A 19426-nucleotide genomic window follows, 5' to 3' on the forward strand; every position below is an offset into this window, starting at 1 on the left:
CACGAAACACTCTCTTGATTAGATTGAGGATGTTACTCTACGAATTGAAATAACCTGGGCGGATGTGGTATAACCGTCTGAGTGAATATTTGACAAGTCAGGGTTATGTGAACAATGAACTTTACCCATGCGTGTTCATTAAGAAGTCACACTCCGGATTTGTGATCGTTGCAATTTATGTCGACGATATGAACCTCATCGGAACTCCTGCAGAGCTTGAGGAAATTGCCACACACTTGAAATCAGAATTTGAGATGAAAGATCTTGGAAAAACTCGATATTGTCTCGACCTGGAGATCGAGCATTGTTTGGATAAAATCCTAGTACATCAATCGAACTACACCCAAAAGGTGTTGCGTCGTTTTAATGAGGATGAAACGAAGCCTTCGAGTACACCTATGGTCGTTCAAACTCTAAATGCTAAACAAGATCCCTTTCGTCCGAATGAGGATAAGGAAGAGATTTTGAAGCCTAAAGTTCCATACCCAAGTGCAATTGGTGCTTTATTTGGCTTAATGCACTAGATCCGACATCTCTTTCGCTGTTAATCTTTTGGCTAGATACAGTATGACACGCCTCAACCCTGATATCCTCAAATATCAGGGTAGGCATGTGCTGGCTAACAACCAAGGGTGACGAAGCCATTTTAGACACGCATATATCTTAAAGATGTGTAATTAGAACAATTATGCCAAAGCAGGAACGCATTCAAAGCATAAAACTAACTAAGAATAATATGGAAGAATCACTAGGGAAAGATATGAATAAGGGAATGATACCTACATTGAAAAGACTCAAAGATACCTATGTCGAAGTGCCCAGACACCGGGATTGAATGCCTCGAATCTAACTCCTGAGGGGCACAAAAACCAAAAATGTGAGTGGACCATAATTTATAATAATACTAATAATACGAAAACCAGTTTATTTCAAAACATACTAACCCGCTATTTTGAAAACACATATATAATACTACATATAGGTTTTATGAAAAATCCTAGTATGCCATGTAAAACATTCGTAAAACATTTGTAAATTGAATCTGTGATGTACTCAACTAGGGGTATCATAGTCGCCCGAAGGCAATACCTGTTCATCACCCGAAGGTGAAGCTGTATAACCTGTCCATCACCCGAAGATGGAGTTGAATAACCTGTCCATCACTCGAAGGTGAAGCTGTATAAAATAGCATACATCCACACCGACACTGGTCGTGGCTAGTGAAGCTATCTGACACTACTTTTGGCAGTGAAGCTGAGGGTATATCATATATCATATCTCACTCCTCCTCATCAACTGTGTCCTATGGCCATAGACATCTATACACGTGGTGTGCGGATGTGTCGTATGATAACCCACTAGGTAAGTACCAAAAACATATCTCAAAATCTTGTATCAAACATCGGAGCTCAACAACTCAAACCTTGTCTCATAAATCCATGATAAACCATAATCATAAATCCAAAATAAACATATACGTGAAACCATAGAATTTCATAATCGAAAACCCAATGATTCATAACCTTTAGTAATATATAAATCCGATAAATCATAATTATTCCGTAAAAGCAATCTAAATAAAACATAAGTATGAAAATCTGTAACATATTATAAATCATGCTCCATTCATAAAATATGCAATGCATGCTAGGCTAATATTTTATAAAAATATATAAGTTATGAAGGGTCCACTCATAGATATTTTATTGCCCGAGAGCTGCTTTAACTTGCGTGAACAGGATCACTTCCGCCAATGCACCTAAATGCACATAGAGACCATTTAGTAAAACCCTATGAAAATGATCAAATTTGGGAAAACAGACACCTGATTCGGATTCGGCACATCGAGAAACCTAAGGAGAGACCTCGAGTTCCCTCTACGCAGTGGCTGGCAGCCCCGACTAGCCGGAAAATTCAACAACTCCAAAACTTCTCAAATTTTACAGGAATGAAGATCTTAATGAAAGGAATAACTTTCATACCTAGGCCAAAGTCTAATTCGGCCAGGAAACACCTCAAATCACCCTCGATCCATCAGAAACCCAAAAATGGGTGATCTTCGATTCGTCTTCTCTGTTACTCCACCGCCTCTAAACTTGTTTGGGCTTTGTTCTTGGGCTCAAGAGAAGGCTAATGGTGTGGTGGCTGAAGGAATCACCTTCAAAAATGGCAGATTTCCGCCGATCTCCCCCACAGTGTTGTCGGTGCTATCCCCACAAAATTGAGACAAAAAACTGTCGAGTTTGGAGTGGAACTTGAAGAAGGAGGGTCGTGGAGTCGTGGGTAGGTGATGGCGAGCCTTGGATCACCGGAAAAAAACCATCGAAAACCGTCTCCAGGACTGGGACGCAACATGGAAACGGGTGGGGGGTCCAATTGGCTTCTCCCAATTGGCTTCTCCCACAACTATCTCCTTTCTCTTCTTTCTCTGCTTTCTGATTGGTTCACTTTCTCCTCTCCTCCTTCTTGATTCAACAACACCCCCCTCCTTTCTCTTTTTTTGCTTTTCTCTCATCCACCCATCTCTCTCTTTTCTCTTCTTTCCTTTCCATCATAGCCACACACGTGGCACCAAATTGATGCTCCAACAAAATTTGGAGCCTTCCAAATTTATGGTCAAATGACCATTTTGCCCTCGATTTCATTCGTTAATAACTTCTTCGTTATAACTCCAAATTACATTCTGTTTGCTCCCACGTGTTCATAGCGATGAGTAATATGAGGATACGCCAAGAAAACGGATCTTATGTGACACGACAAGGTATCAACGTTTTTGCCTCGAAAGGCATTTTCGTAAATTCACGCTTTAAATTTATAAAATTGTAAAATTTGGGGATTGGTCGTTACACAGCAACGCGCCTACACGCAGACACTGGAATAGTGTTAAAGACATTTTCCACTACCTTAAGGGTACGACGGATTTGGGCTTGTTCTATACCCACGAATTCTCGAGATGAGCCGCCACCCCTCTCGATCCTCGGGTTGATTCATGCCATGTTGGTTACGCATATGCTTGTTATCTATCTAACCCACATAGGGCACGTTCTCAAACGGGTTATGTCTTTACCGTTTGAAACACTGTTATATCTTGGAGGTCTACCAAGTAAACGCTAGTTACGACTTCTTCGAACCATGCTGAGATTCTCGCCCTGCATGAAGCGTCGCGATAGTGCTTTTGGATGAGAGCAGTTATGAACATATTCGAAGCACTAGTGGTCTTACTTCCATTGTTGACCTTCCTACAACGATCTTTGAAGACAATGCGGCATGTATCGAGCAGTTAAAGAAGGGATACATCTAGTTATCCAAAAAAAAAAAAAAAAAAGGGATACATCAAGGGAGACAACACCAAGCACATAGCGTCGAAGTTATTTTACTCTCACCAGCAACAATAGCATTAGAACATTGAAATCAAGAAAATCTGCTCCCAGGACAACTTGGCCGACTTCTTCACGAAGTCACTGCCCAAGTCTACTTTTCAGAAGCTCGTCCAAGGAATCGGTATGCGTAAATTATCTTAATTGAATCGCTTGTAGTCTTATTTGTATCCTGAATCAAGGGGAGTATCCTGAAGCATACTCACTTGATCTTAATGTACTATTTTTCCTATGATTATGAGCATTTTTCCCAACTGGGTTTTTGCTACCTAACGAGGTTTTAACGAGGCACCCATCCTGGGATGATCATACTCTGTTGAGTTCACTACTTTCGTCTTATTTGATGTTTGTTTTAGACATTATGCATACTTCTCACTTTTCTCCTTAGTCTTTGGGTTTTACCATAGCAAGGTTTTGTGAGTTTTACTACCAATGCATACTTACTTACTTGTGTTTAAGACTCGCGTTCACCCTTTATGCCGACGACTTCATCAACTGTTCTACCTCATCTTCTGAAGATCTGATGCGACGTTTTGTTTAAGTATTTAGACACTCAAGAGGGAGTGTTGTAGTCCTATCGGATTAGGAATGTGATTGTGTAAATCCTAGTATATCTAGTAGTATCTTGTAGTTACCTATTAGGAGTTGATTACCTTTTAAGAGATGTAACCTTATAAGGGTAAGGATTCTACCCTTTATACTACTATAAATAAAGGTATAAGGGAGTGGTACAAGACATTCCTCATAATTAAATCTCTCTCTTTCTCTCTTGTTGCCGCCGGCCCCCCTCTCTCTCTATTCCTTAGATTGCTCAGTTAATTAGGCCTACATCAAAACATTTATTTTAAGATATTCTTGCAAAATATTCGTCAAATTAAAAGTATTTGAGATATCTAATTAAGTTCAAAATAAATGCTTCAACGATTCGGATTAAATTAATTTTTTATTAGAAAATCTATGAATGCAAACTTAAAATAAACAATTCAAATCGTTTAAAATTCAATATAAAATAAGACCCACAATCAGTCTTTTTATTTATATGAAAATGAGGACCCCTTTAAAAATTGATTCTGCTACTAAAAATTCTAAAATTTAGTTTACAAAATGCTATATATATATTTATAGGGTTAATTACATAAAACTACCTCAACTATTGGCCATTAACAGTTTCATACCTCGTCTTTAAAAAGTTTCAATGTCATACCTTATCTTCGAATTTGTCACAATATCATACCTTCAGTCAATTGTCTGTCAATTCCTCTGTTAAATGCTGATGTGGCTTGAGGCAGGGCCCACTTTCTATTAAAATATTATTAAAATTATAATTTACCATTAAAAAAAAAAACCCAGATCCCATCTTTCCCGACCCCCCTTCCTTGCATCCATTCTCCCGTCTTCCCCAAACTCACCGCGCACCCATCCTCCACCTCCTCCTCCGCACCCACCCTCGCACCCATCCTCCACATCCTCCACCTCCTCCTCCGACTACCCCCTTCCCTCCGTCGATCTGCACCCGGACGCATCGCACCCCAGCTGCATCAACAGCATCGCGCGCACCTATCCTTCCCTGTACCCATCCTCCCATCTTCCCCAAACCCACCACACACCCATCCTCCACCTCCTCCTCAACACCCACCCTCGCACCCATGTAAAATTACTGAACGCTAAGTTAGATCTGTAAATAAAGAAGCAAATATAACAAAACTAGGATCAGAAATGGAGGGACAAGAAGAACTGCACAAAGATCCTTGGTTGTAGATGTCAATGGAGATAAAAACACGCTCGGCGCTGGACTTGAGCTAGTTGAGGGAGACCTTCTTGTGCGCGCGGTACTGCTGATGCAGCTAGGGTGCAACGCATCCGGGTGCAAATCGACGGAGGGAAGGGGGTAGTTGAAGGAGGAGGTGGAGGATGTGGAGGATGGGTGCGAGTGTGGGTGTGGAGGAGGAGGTGGAGGATGAGTGCGCAGTGGGTTTGGGGAAGACGGAAAGATGGGTACAGGGAAAGAGGGGTCAGGGAAGACAGGATCTAGTACTTTTTTTTTTAATGGTATATTATAATTTTAATAATATTTCATTAATTTTTAATAGAAAGTGGGCCCCGCCTCAAGCCACGTCAGCATTTAACAGAAGAATTGATAGACAACTGATAGAAGGTATAACATTGCAACAAATTTGAAGATAAAGTATAACATTGAAATTTTTTAAAGAAAAGGTACGAAACTATTAATGACCCAATAGTTGAAGTAATTTTATGTAATTTACCCATATATATATATATATATATATATATATATGTATATATATATATATATATATGTATATATATATATATGAGTGAACTCGTAAGGCGTGACATCTTTTCATCAAAAGATAATTTTATCATGGTGTACATCAAATGAACAGCTATTACTAAAACGCTTCCAAATTAAAAAAAAAAAAAAAAAAAAAAAAAAAAGTAACGGGTGTTTTCCTTGCAAAGGAAGCTAGCGGGGAAAAAGGAATTCGAACTGCAAGCTCGAGTGTAAGAGGAAATGTTCGCAACTACTTGAACATCAAGCTTCACGTCAAATCATTATTTTTAACCAAGCATGAATCAAACAACAAAATTAACGATTATTAGCATTCCAAAAATCACACCCCATGCAGTCTTTCGTAACAACAAAATATAGAAATCGCACTTCAGAGAATAAATGACGATTTATTCGGAGTGATAATAACAATTCTCGAAACATAACGTGCTTAAAGATCACAATGGATCAAGAATAACCCATCTCAAAGAACAACCTAGTAAAATATCGATTCAATTTATCAAATGATTGGTTAATCTGCAATTTACGTCTTCCACAATTTTCTTTCATCATCCATTCAAAAGACAAAAGCTCTTTAGATAGCAACACAAAGCATCACTACAAATCTTTAATTTCTTTATCAACAGTGACTCACCTGAAGAACATATAAATATAATTCCAAAGCATATTCTCCGCAAAGACGTATAGATACTCTCAAATGCGGTCATTTTCGGTAGGTCGTATGATGATTAAGAGCTTATTAAGCTTTGGATTAAAATTATAAAAATAAATAAATAAATTATTAAACGGGTGATCACTATCGCAGTTGAAACTTGTCAATCTTTGAATTCCCATACAATGGCACTTACCAGTAGTCAGAAGCAGTAGCTTGATCAGCGCAAAGCTTTGAAGCAAAGTACTGACAGAAAAATTAAATGACATGGGCTTCATTCTTAAGCTTGTCAATCAGCTCGTCCACAGAAGAAACGAGGACCCCTGCTTTTCTCGTGGGAGGTTCAGCGACTTGAACCTGTTCTAAATCGGATTTGATTTCCACATTCAGATCCTGTGGAGTGTACTTCGTTATGACCTTCGATTTCTCTTTCATTATGCTTGGGAGTGTTGCATACCTCAGGTCGTTTAGCCTCAAATCAGTGCTGCAAGACGGTAACAGAAATAAGTGTTAGTCTACATCTTCCACCAGAAAATCAGGTTTAGACAAGCATCTATCGTGATGTATGTGCTGATGTTTTCGCTGGATTTCAGTCCATTACTCTAATTGATATCTCAAATATTCTAATATGAAATAATAAAGTTGAAACCTTCAAAATATATTTCCATCAAAAAGTCACAAGTGTACTTAAAATATCATCAAAATTTTGTCATTTTGACACTCATTCATATCTCTCAAGACGCAATATGATCCACCACTACTAAATTTATATGATCCATGTCATTTAATTATCGAATTCCCAAAGAACAGGCAACTGTACCCTTGGACTGGTTCAAAGTTAACTAGGTCCTTATTTGCAGACCTTTACGTGCCCAAGCTTTATTGGCTTGGGAAGCCGCTTCCCTTAGGGTTACTTGAAGCTGAATGTGTACTGTCCTAGGCTAGGTAAGGGCCCGATGGTTCTAAGTGCTGAGGGACAAATCCAGGATTACAATGGTGGTTGGCTGGTGGGTTTTAAGGCTAACATTAGATCAAACTGTTCCAGTGAGATATTTCAAGCTGTTGATTGAGTTGATTCAGCTATTATCCTTTGATTGGTATCATCACTGAGTTCAATTATTTGTCCATAGGCGGATGTTCGTTGAAAAGAAATTTTCGCCGCAGATTTATTAGTTAAGTTGGGTTATACCAGTAGCGTGGGTAATCTTCATGATGATTGGATTGGCATTACCAGACCCAAGTTAATTTGTGTCTAGTACTTTGCGTTTAGGCCAACGACGTAACCAGAACAAATAAATAAGTAAATAAACTGCATTCTGGTATCTACACGAGTGGAAATGTCATGACTAAACAAAGTTATGGGGAAAACTAATCTATGTCTGAACCGTTCATCTCTATCAATTTGATCATATTTCTCCCTCCAAATAATCCACTGTGTGAACACGGTGCAGCTGTGACGCCCCTAGCTAAATGGTTTGAGAATGGCACAAGGGTGGTTCAACTACTCTGGCATATGGGCGAGGATAGAGAACTCTCCCACCAGCAGCTATCAATGCTTATGTAGAGTTCCCAGCTCCTTGAAAAATTACTCCACAACAAAGGGGACGTAGAATTGAATTTATGAAGGCCCTAAAGGGGCAGACTAAGGAAAGTTTGAGGTGAAAAGGAGACATTGCACAGTTCAACAAAAGGACCTTTCATCTTTTTAGTTTCTTTCCGGTTTTCGATAATCAGGGATACTGACAGCTCTAAAACCTGTCTTTCATATCTTCCCAATAAACTTTATTGCGATAATTTGAATGAAACAGAATTGCACATATAAAATATAAAATATATAATCTTACCCATTGAAGCTGTTTGATCTAACTTGTGTAAAGATTATATTATTTTGAAAAGCTAACTGGTCTAAATAGTTTTCAATTTGTGTAAAGAGTTTTTTTTTTTTTTTTGGGGGGGGGGGCCGGAAGAACAGAGACTGGAGATATGAAGCATGACTATCTCTTCATACTTAGGCATTATTCCAATTCCAATTTCAATTTCAGCATAGAACAACCACACACAGAAAAGTGGATGCTTGTTAACTGTTAACTTCTAAAGGATAATTGAGAAAATAGGACTACTTAGATATGGAAAGACATGATTGCTGAAATTTATAACGCTGTGGAAGTGGCAACTGTTTCTCCGGTTAAATACAAAGAAAAAAAACGATATGGTCATTTATTTATGATAGAAATCACGAACGCTAACTTCAAATTGAACTACTCCTCAATTCAGAAAATAATTTAGAAGTTTTTTTAATCAAGTAAATAAGTTGGGTTAATGAAGTTTGAAAGCTGTTTCAATTACTTAATTGGTCCTATCAACAACAACAACAACAACAACAACAACAAAGCCTTTTCCCACTAAGTGGGGTCGGCTTTATGAATCCTAGAACGCCATTGCGCTCATTTGTGTCATGTCCTCCGTTAGATCCAAGTACTCAAGTCTTTTCTTAGGGTCTCTTCCAAAGTTTTCCTAGGTCTTCCTCTACTCCTTCGGCCCCGAACCTCTGTCCCGTAGTCACATTTTCGAACCGGAGCGTCAGTAGGCCTTCTTTGCACATGTCCAAACCACCGGAACCGATTTTCTCTCATATTTCCTTCAATTTTGGCTACTCCTACTTTACCTCGGATATCCTAATTACCAATCTTATCCTTTCTCGTGTGCCCATACATCCCACGAAGCATCCTCATCTCCGCTACACCCATTTTGTGTACGTTGATGCTTCACCGCCCAACATTTTGTGCCATACAACATCGCTGGCCTTATTGCCGTCCTATAAAATTTTCCCTTGAGCTTCAGTGGCCTACGACGATCACACAACACGCCGGATGCACTCTTACACTTCATCCATCCAGCTTGTATTCTATGGTTGAGATCTCCATCTAATTCTCCGTTCTCTTGCAAGATAGATCCTAGGTAGCGAAAACGGTCACTTTTTGTGATCCTCGCTAGATTGCTCCGGTCATTAGTGTGGATAAGTATATAAATGGATAGAGATAGGAAAGCAAACACAAGATGTACGTGGTTCACCCAGATTGGCTACGTCCACGGAATAGAGGAGTTCTCATTAATTGTGAAGGGTTTACACAAGTACATATGTTCAAGCTCTCCTTTAGTGAGTACAAGTGAATGATTTAGTACAAATGACATTAGGAAATATTGTGGGAGAATGATCTCGTAGCCACGAAACTTCTAAGTACCGGAGTGTGGTATCGTCTTGACTTGCCTTATCTGTCTCATAGGTAGATGTGGCATCTTCTCTGGAAGTACTCTTCCTCCATCCAGGGGTGGTATCTGTAACTGGTGGAGATGCACAAGGTAATGTATCAATTTCACTTGAAGCTTACTTGTAGTTTCATGCTTGGTCAAGCGAGATACAAACCATGTAGTAGGAGTCCCCCAAGTCGCCGAGCTGGGGGATCTGCTGAAAGAGGTGACAGACAAGGTAAGCAATCAGAGCTCCGGCTGATTGTTCACATTCTCCCTATCTTGCAGGCAGCATAAAGGATAAAGAGAAGAAAAATGAGGAGAGATGATATGGGATACTTTTGCTTTTGAAGAAGTAACTTTCCACAGGCTTATTCTTGAACTGGGCTGGAGGGTTTTCTGGTTTCCTCCAGAGTATAAGGCCGACTGAAGAATTTGAGGGTCAAAACAAGTCCATCAAATCTAGAGTACATTCGACTCTGCTGATATGGGATACTTTTGCTTTTGATAGAGTAGTGGATGTATCGGCACGTGTGCTGTTACGCTTGTCTCCACATGCTTCCTTGTATCCTTCTCACTTGCCCTATCTGTTCCTCAGGCAGATGCGGTATCTTCCCTGGAAGCATAAGATGTTGAAGATGAGTACTCGAGAGCAATGCCAGGTAAGTAATCAGGTAAGGGGTTCCAGGCAGTCAGTTCCTGGCTGGAAGCTTGATTCCAAGTGCTGACTGATTGCTCTCTTTCTCCTTGTCTTGCAGGTAAGAACAAGGCCAAAGGAAAAGACAGGGAAAAAGCATGATATGGGATACTCTTGCTTTTAACCCTGATGATATGAGATATTCTTGCTCTAGTATAGCTTGTTTACAGAGGTATTATCGGGGGGAAAGAAAGCTGAATATTTCGAAAGGCTTTGTTGGGAGTGCCCTCTCAGATAAGAGAAAGGGTTGAGCATTTTTGCAGGTCTGCCTGTCCGTTAGGGATGGAAGTCGACATATATAGGAGTCTCCCTAACATCAAGTAATAATGCTATTCCTTTACCCTGCTTGGTTATAGCCACGGTAGTGGGAGCTGCCAGCTTCACATGTTTTAACTCTATCAGAGCACTTTGAAAAAGTGGTTTGTGGTATCTGGAAAGCTGATGTTGCGTGTGAAGATTACAGACCTGTCGGGGGTCTGGCTCTCGAGATTCGGAGAACGATGCCTCTTCGATTTTTGAGAAAGCAATCCTGCTGGGGGTCTGGCTCTCGAGATTCGGAGAGCGGTGTCTCTTCGATTTTTGAGAAAGTAATCATGTTGGGAGTCTGGCTCTCGAGATTCGGAGGGCGGTGCCTCTTCGATTTTGGAGCAAGCAATCTTGTTGGGAGTGTTTTCTCGAATGTGAGTAAAGGTTGGGCATGTTTGCTAGTCTACCTTGCCACGAAGCACAAAGGTTGACACACAGGGACTTTCCAATTATCCAGCAGTGGTACTGTTCCTTTACCCTCTCTTCGATTTTTGAGAAAGTAATCATGTTGGGAGTCTGGCTCTCGAGATTCGGAGGGCGGTGCCTCTTCGATTTTGGAGCAAGCAATCTTGTTAGGAGTGTTTTCTCGAATGTGAGTAAAGGTTGGGCATGTTTGCTAGTCTACCTTGCCACGAAGCACAGAGGTTGACACACCGGGACTTTCCAATTATCCAGCAGTGGTACTGTTCATTTACCCTTGTGGGTAATAATATGGTAGCTAGACCTTCAAAATTTATGTGTCTAAACTTTGTTAGTGTTGTTTCTTTGCAATTCTTTTACCCTTCTTGGTCAGAGCGATGTAGTGGGAGCTGCAAGCTTCACGTGTCTCAACTTTGTCAGAGAACTTTGGCAAAGTTATCTGTGGTACCCATGAGCTACTGTTTCGTGTGGGAAGTGGGTGATTGAACAGTACGATTCATGTGCTTTCTACTTCGCCAGAAATCTTCGACAGAATGCCCATAATTTCCGCAAAGCTGAGTGCGTGTGACAGGTGCTGACAAGGCTGGAAAAGTAGGTGCCTCTTCGATTTCTGAAATCGGCCCTCGTGGTCTCTGAGCAGCCCAGCTTTTGAGAAAGCAAGCCTCTTCAATTTCTGAGATCGGCCTTTGTGGTCTTTGAGCAGCCCAGCTTTTGAGAAAGCAAACACCTCTTCGATTTCTGAGATCGACCCTCGTGGTCTCTGAGCAGCCCAGCTTTTGAGAAAGCAAACGCCTCTTCGATTTCTGAAGCTTCGTCGAGTGCAGATTTTTATAGGGGCTGACATTAAGTTCCAAAGCACACTTGAATATCCACCAGTAGAAGCTCCATTCTTGCACTTCTAAGATCTTGATTTGTCCGACCTCTTCTCTCTTCAACACCTTTGAAAATGTCTGGCCCCTCCGACCGTCGTTTTGACTTGAACCTTGTTGAAGAGGCAGCCCCGCCTTCTCCAGACAACATATGGCGCCCATCTTTCGTCTCCCCTACTGGTCCTCTTACCGTTGGGGATTCCGTGATGAAGAATGATATGACCGCTGCGGTAGTGGCCAGGAACCTTCTCACTCCCAAAGATAACAGACTACTTTCCAAACGGTCTGATGAGTTGTCTGTTAAGGATTCTCTGGCTCTCAGTGTTCAGTGTGCAGGTTCTGTGTCTAATATGGCCCAACGCCTATTTGCTCGAACCCGCCAAGTTGAATCATTGGCGGCTGAAGTGATGAGTCTCAAACAGGAGATTAGAGGGCTCAAGCATGAGAATAAACAGTTGCACCGGCTCGCACATGACTATGCTACAAACATGAAGAGGAAGCTTGACCAGATGAAGGAATCTGATGGTCAGGTTTTACTTGATCATCAGAGATTTGTGGGTTTGTTCCAAAGGCATTTATTGCCTTCGTCTTTTGGGGCTGTACCGCGTAATGAAGCTCCAAATGATCAATCTCTGATGCCTCCTCCTTCTAGGGTTTTGTCCAGTACTGAGGCTCCGAATGATCCCCCTCCGGTGCCTTCTCTTTCTGGGGCTCTACCGACTGCTGAGACTTCTCCTAAGCAACCTTTGTGAAGGCTCCCTCTTGTTTGTTTATTTTGACTCAAGTATATATACATATTTGTAACTTATCGGGGATATCAATAAATAAACTTTTCTTCATTTCAACGTATTGTGTTAAATACACCAAAGCCTTCTTCGCTAAGTTCTTTGAATTTTCTTTTGTTGAAGCTTGTATGTTGAAGCTTTGTGAGTGGAGCATATAGGTTGAGGTAGTGTTCCTTTAATTTCCCGAGTGAGGAAAACTTCTCGGTTGGAGACTTGGAAAATCCAAGTCACTGAGTGGGATCGGCTATATGAATCTTAGAACGCCATTGTGTTCTGTCCTGTGTCATGTCCTCCGTTAGATCCAAGTACTCTAAGTCTTTTCTTAGGGTCTCTTCCAAAGTTTTCCTAGGTCTTCCTCTGCCCCTTCGGCCCTGAACCTCTGTCCCATAGTCGCATCTTCTAATCGGAGCGTCAGTAGGCCTTCTTTGCACATGTCCAAACCACCGTAACCGATTTTCTCTCATCTTTCCTTCAATTTCGGCTACTCCTACTTTACCCCGGATATCCTCATTCCTAATCTTATCCTTTCTCGTGTGCCCACACATCCAACGAAGCATCCTCATCTCCACTACACCCATTTTGTGTACGTGTTGATGCTTCACCGCCCAACATTCTGTGCCATACAGCATCGCCGGCCTTATTGCCGTCCTATAAAATTTTCCCTTGGGCTTCAGTGGCATACGACGGTCACACAACACGCCGGATGCACTCTTCCACTTCATCCATCCAGCTTGTATTCTATGGTTGAGATCTCCATCTAATTCTCCGTTCTTTTGCAAGATAGATCATAGGTAACGAAAACGGTCGCTCTTTGGTATTTCTTGATCTCCGATCCTCACCCCTAACTCGTTTTGGCCTCCATTTGCACTGAACTTGCACTCCATATATTCTGTCTTTGATCGGCTTAGGCGAAGACCTTTAGATTCCAACACTTCTCTCCAAAGGTTAAGCTTTGCATTTACCCCTTCCTGAGTTTCATCTATCAACACTATATCGTCTGCGAAAAGCATACACCAAGGAATATCACATTGAATATGTCCTGTTAACTCATCCATTACCAACGCAAAAAGGTAAGGACTTAAGGATGAGCCTTGATGTAATCCTACAGTTATGGGAAAGCTTTCGGTTTGTCCTTCATGAGTTCTTACGGCAGTCTTTGCTCCTTCATACATATCCTGTATAGCTTGGATATATGCTACTCGTACTCCTTTCTTCTCTAAAATCCTCCAAAGAATGTCTCTTGGGACCCTATCATACGCTTTTTCCAAATCTATAAAGACCATGTGTAAATCCTTTTTCCCATCTCTATATCTTTCCATCAATCTTCGTAAGAGATAGATTGCCTCCATGGTTGAGCGCCCTGGCATGAACCCGAATTGGTTGTCAGAAACCCGTGTCTCTTGCCTCAATCTATGCTCAATGACTCTCTCCCAGAGCTTCATTGTATGACTCATTAGCTTAATTCCCCTATAGTTCATGCAATTTTGTACATCGCCCTTATTCTTGTAGATAGGCACCAAAGTGCTCATTCGCCACTCATTCGGCATCTTCTTCGTTTTCAAAATCCTATTGAAAAGGTCAGTGAGCCATGTTATACCTGTCTCTCCCAAAACTTTCCACACTTCGATTGGTATATCGTCTGGGCCTACTGCTTTTCTATGCTTCATCTTCTTCAAAGCTACACCCACTTCTTCCTTCCGGATTCTACGATAATTGGTCCTATCAAAGTAAATAAATTTATGTTCCCATTCCCTAAACATATAGCAAAATTCAAGTGAAGGCAAAAAGAGATGCATCTAAAAGTCCTAGGTGTCCACACAGGAATATGCAAGAAGATCTTAAACTTACGTGATCACTGCTGGAAAATCTAGACATAAGAGTCTCGAGACCACCATCCACCTCTCGGTCCACTGTCACTACCTGCTTCTCCTTATCCAGCACAACCTACGGGAAACATTTAGTCAAAGGAATAAATTCATAATGTATGAAAATCAGAATAGAACAAAATACTATCAATACATCTCATTTTTCGCTAAACTAAATGTGAAGTCGAAGAGACAGTTTAACACATGCAAATAAGTAACAGTGACAAACACAGAGATTTTTACAAAGCATGTACAATAGTACACATGCATAGACTTTAAATGGACAAACATTCTCAGGAATACGAAATTATAAGAAGAACAATCTCTTGTATACAACAGAAGGAGGATAACTTTGTTTGGGCTAAAAGAATAATATCTTTAAGATAGAGTAAAGAGAAAGAAAAAATAAGCCTTTATTCCTTAAGAAAAGAAATGCAATTTAGGAATACCAGGGATTTAAAGATGAAAGATAGAAGAAATAGATTTTAGTAAAAACAGATCCCCCATCACCCAGTACTTCAAACACCAAGAGTCTCTGATCCAATATGTCGTCAACCGTAGTGAATTTAATCAAAGACTAGCCTAGAAGGAAAGAAATTTGAAATAAGCATATTGAGTGACAGAAACTACATCCTCAGATTGTCAAGACTCAAGATGAATGACATGTGACAACATCAATATATATGCCTCTAACTATACTCTTGCCACCTTAATTAATGTTCTTTACAATCTTGTTTCACTATTAGAACCTTTCATCCGCAATTTGGCCTTGTGGCACTCCTGCTATGCTTTTAACACTCACCTTGACCAAAGCAAAAACGTTTTGCAAAACAGAATATCCATTTTTTCCACTTGTTATTGCCTATGCGATAAGGACCCTCAGAAGCCATACATAGCCTGGTCAATTGGGATATCTATAGAACATATGTATTTGGAAAGCATAGAGAGACCAACACCTCCGTAACCTCAAACTTTCGAGGGTATTAACTTCTTTAGAAGTCTCTCTGCTGCATGATACTAAACTATGAAACTAAGAAATGGGGTGGAGCTTCTCACCAACTACAATTTAATGGATTGCAAAGCAAAACCTTTGCTCACCCTTGAGAACAAAAGGCAAATTAGAAACCGATAATATGTAGCATCAACAAACTCATATCAACCAACTATTAACTCAGAGTCTAAACAGATTAAATTTTTTATTAATCGATTAAAAGCCCCCAAAACAACATCTGCAGTTCAAAATTTGTCTCATATTCACCTACATTTGAAACCTTAATATATTCCTCAAACGTTTAATTATGTCAAACAAAAGAAAATCAAGGAAGCATGAAACCAAAGTAAACAAAATCAAAGCAAGTACATTTCTTCTCTAGCTGAATGAATGAAGAGATAAAAAACTAACCTTTGAAGCAAACGTCCCCTGAGGCCAGTTCAGCAGCCCTGCCACCATTTTCCCCGTTTGATTGCAATCATCATCGATAGCCTACACAAGCATTCAATTATGCATAAAAGATCAAATTTTCACGTCTTCAAACCAATACCAACAATGTAAAGCCACAAAACCCAATATCTCTTTTAATTTTTCAAGCGATATTCTAATTAATCTAATCTCGACTACGGGAATGGGGATTCGAACTTTGATGCAAAGGAGCACGACGTTCTCCCACACAAAACCCAAATCTTTAAACTCATTAAAAACTAAAAGAAATTTACATGTAACCTGTTTGCCCAGGATAAGAAGCCCAGGCTTCTCAACCTCCACGAGAGCTCTCAGAAGCTTAGCAACGGATAAGGGGTAGAGAGGGCCATCAATCTCCACATGAATCCCCCTATCGGCGCCCATAGCCAGTCATGTCCTGAGCGTACCTACGCACTGTTTTAGTCCCATGGAGAGGGCCACCACCTCCGACGCCGCCCCGGATTCTTTAATCCGGAGGGCCTCTTCCAAAGCAATCTCGCAGAAGGGGTTCATCGACATCTTCACGTTATGGGTCTCCACGCTGCTCTGTGGAATGGAAGTATTGAAACTGTTGGATTAGAATTACATGATTCTGAAACGAAACAAGAACTGGATTTGGAATGGCTTGGCTGGCCTTGTCTGGTTTGACTCGGATTTTGACGGCGTAGTCGTCGACGCGCTTTAATGCCACCATCATCTTCATGGTATCCGGTGGGAGTGGGACTGAGATGGTAATGGCGATTGGGATTGGATAATAATCCGGTGAGAGAATAGTGGGGAGGAGGAGAGAGAAATGGAAACGGCATTGCTGGCTAGCAGCCTAGCGGCTGCTACTAGTAGATAAATGCTGCCGCGACTTTCACCATCTCCAACTTTGGGCTAAAAGCCAAATTTTTTAGCCTGGAAAATTTGGCTTTTTAGCCTAGAAACATCTTTTCTGCTCCAACTTTTCTGGCCTAAAATTGTAGCCCGAAATTATTAAAAAATGAACTTAGGCTAATTTTTTTCTTAAATCAATTTTTTTTTAAAAATAAATATGTAGATTATTGTAAATTAATTTTATGAACATTTTAATCCAAAAAAATTTAAATTCCGATAAATATTGAAAAATCATTAAATTTTTCACAAAGCAAGCTACTTTCACCAACCTTTAAACTTTCACCAACCGTTCAACACCAAACTTTCAACTTTCAACACCAAACTTTCAACTTTCACCAACCGTTCAACACAAATTTTTCAACTTTCACCAACCGTTCATCAATCATCCTCTATATAAACACAGGTCCAATATTAGTTGATCACACAATCTTTCAACCTTCAATCATCCTCTATATTCACCAATCTTTCAACTTTCAAAGAGTTTTTGTTTCCTAAAAATTCTCAATATCTCATCAATGGGTGATAGAAGCAGGCGTAGCAGGGCAATGGAGATGGCACAATACCAAGCAAGGCTTGACATTGAGGATTTAGAACTGATCAACGTCGAAGCTGAACTTGTAAACTCGTTTATGCAATATGAGCACCATGGCGAATCTAGCCATCGTGGTTCTATCACGGGACGTTCATTCGTGCAGCATGATAGAAAAGAGTATCATGACCAAATGATGAAAGATTATTTCATTGAGCGGCTGAGATTTCCTGCTCATGATTTTCGGAGGCGGTTTCGGATGAGGAGAGAGCTTTTTGAAGGCATCTTGAACGCAGTTGTCAATCATGACCACTACTTTGCAAGGAAGATAGATGTCGTAGGCCGACAAAGTCTATCACCTCATCAAAAGCTCACATCTGCATTTCGAATGCTAGCTAATGGGTGCTCTACTGACTCAACTGACGAATATTGCCGACTTGCGGAGAGTACTGCTATTGAGAACCTGAAGCGCTTCTGTCAAGCAATTCAAGCCATATATGGAGCCACATACCTCCGCAAGCCAACTCGTGAAGACTTGAAAAGGCTTCTACGCAAGGCAGACAAAAGAGGCTTCCCGGGCATGATAGGAAGTCTCGATTGTATGCATTGGGAGTTGAAGAATTGTCCTACTAGTTGGGCTGGCCAATTCAAGGGCCGTCATAACAAGCCAACCATCATGCTGGAGGCTGTGGCATCTTACGACACATGGATTTGGCATGCATTCTTCGGCTCTCCCGGATCAAACAACGATATCAACGTTCTTTGGTCTTCTCCTCTGTTCGATGAGGTTGTAAATGGATGGGCACCAGAATTTCGATACAAGGTAAATGGTAATATGTATGAGCTAGGTTACTACCTAACTAATGGTATTTATCCTAGTTGGTCTACCTTTGTCAAAAGTTTTTCTCATCCCGATAATGCAAAGAAGAAATTATTTTCGCAGAGGCAAGAGTCTTACAGGAATGATGTGGAGAGAGCATTCGGGATCTTACAAGCTCGATGGGCCATTGTTAGAGGGCCTGCACGATTTTGGCAACCCGAAGACCTCCATTCAATCATGATGACGTGCATAATTTTGCACAATATGATAGTGGAAGATGAGTACATCGAATTTGAAGAAGATTCAGACGAAGATGTGAATGATGACCAACTAACACATGCGAGAGCTATTGCAAGAGATGTTGAATATCTCGCTCCAACCACATATGAGACCCGACATGATAGGATCACCTTGGGTGAGTATATGAGACGTTTAAATAGAATTCAAGCTCTTCAAATTCATGACACACTCCGCAAGGATTTGGTTGAGCATGTGTGGCGTCGAGAAGGTGAACGTTGATGATGTTGGTTGAGCATTTATGTAATAATTTTAAGTGTACTATGTTGTTATTTGTCGACTACATTGGATAATTTATTGAATGGAGGTTGAATTATTGAATGGAGGTTGAAATAATAAGTACAATAATAAGTACAATAATTATTGAAAACATCTAGATTAAATAGAAACAATAATAATAAGACATAAATTTAATAAAGTACATAAACCACATAATAAACAACATAAACTTAATACAAACGACAACATAATAAACAACATAAACTTAATACAAACGACAATTAATAAACTTAATTAATAAAGCACATAATTCATACACTACATAAACTTAACAATCATATCCACCATCTTCACTTGGTGATGGACTTCGTTGAAATGTTGGGATTTAGGGTTCAGAGGATTCATCATCTTGAAACATACTCCTTGAGGCAGACTTTCGCATAATTTCCTTTTGCTTATTACGTAAGAACTTCTTCCTCTCTGGAGTGTATTTGCTAAGGTCCTTCATCATGAATTCAATTTCAAACCTATTTTCCTCCCTATCCGAGATTTCCTTCATTTGCAAACCCAATCGGGCCGCTTCTTCTTGGCGAGCGCTATGAGTTTCGTGCAATTTTGCAATTCCGGTAGCAAAGTCTCCACTCGTCAAATCTTGGGACTTCCCTTTTCTCTTTGCTTCCTTTTGCTTATCT

The 19426-nt window shown here is 40.4% G+C and overlaps 1 protein-coding gene and 1 pseudogene across 1 annotated transcript; one reads left to right on the forward strand and one right to left on the reverse strand.

Annotated features, from left to right (window-relative positions):
• Positions 1–6261: 6261 nt before the first annotated feature.
• On the reverse strand, positions 6262–16831 carry LOC126607816 (electron transfer flavoprotein subunit beta, mitochondrial-like; annotated as a pseudogene).
• An 806-nt stretch (positions 16832–17637) lies between these two features.
• Positions 17638–18737, forward strand: LOC126609192 (uncharacterized). The gene is made up of 2 exons (XM_050277174.1): positions 17638–18228; positions 18490–18737. The coding sequence occupies exons 1-2, from the start codon at positions 17658–17660 to the stop codon at positions 18735–18737; spliced, it is 819 nt and encodes a 272-aa protein (XP_050133131.1). The 5' UTR covers positions 17638–17657.
• The last annotated feature ends 689 nt before the right edge of the window (positions 18738–19426 follow it).

The sequence above is a fragment of the Malus sylvestris genome, chromosome 16 (genome assembly GCF_916048215.2).
Source record: "Malus sylvestris chromosome 16, drMalSylv7.2, whole genome shotgun sequence".
Lineage (NCBI taxonomy): Eukaryota > Viridiplantae > Streptophyta > Magnoliopsida > Rosales > Rosaceae > Malus > Malus sylvestris.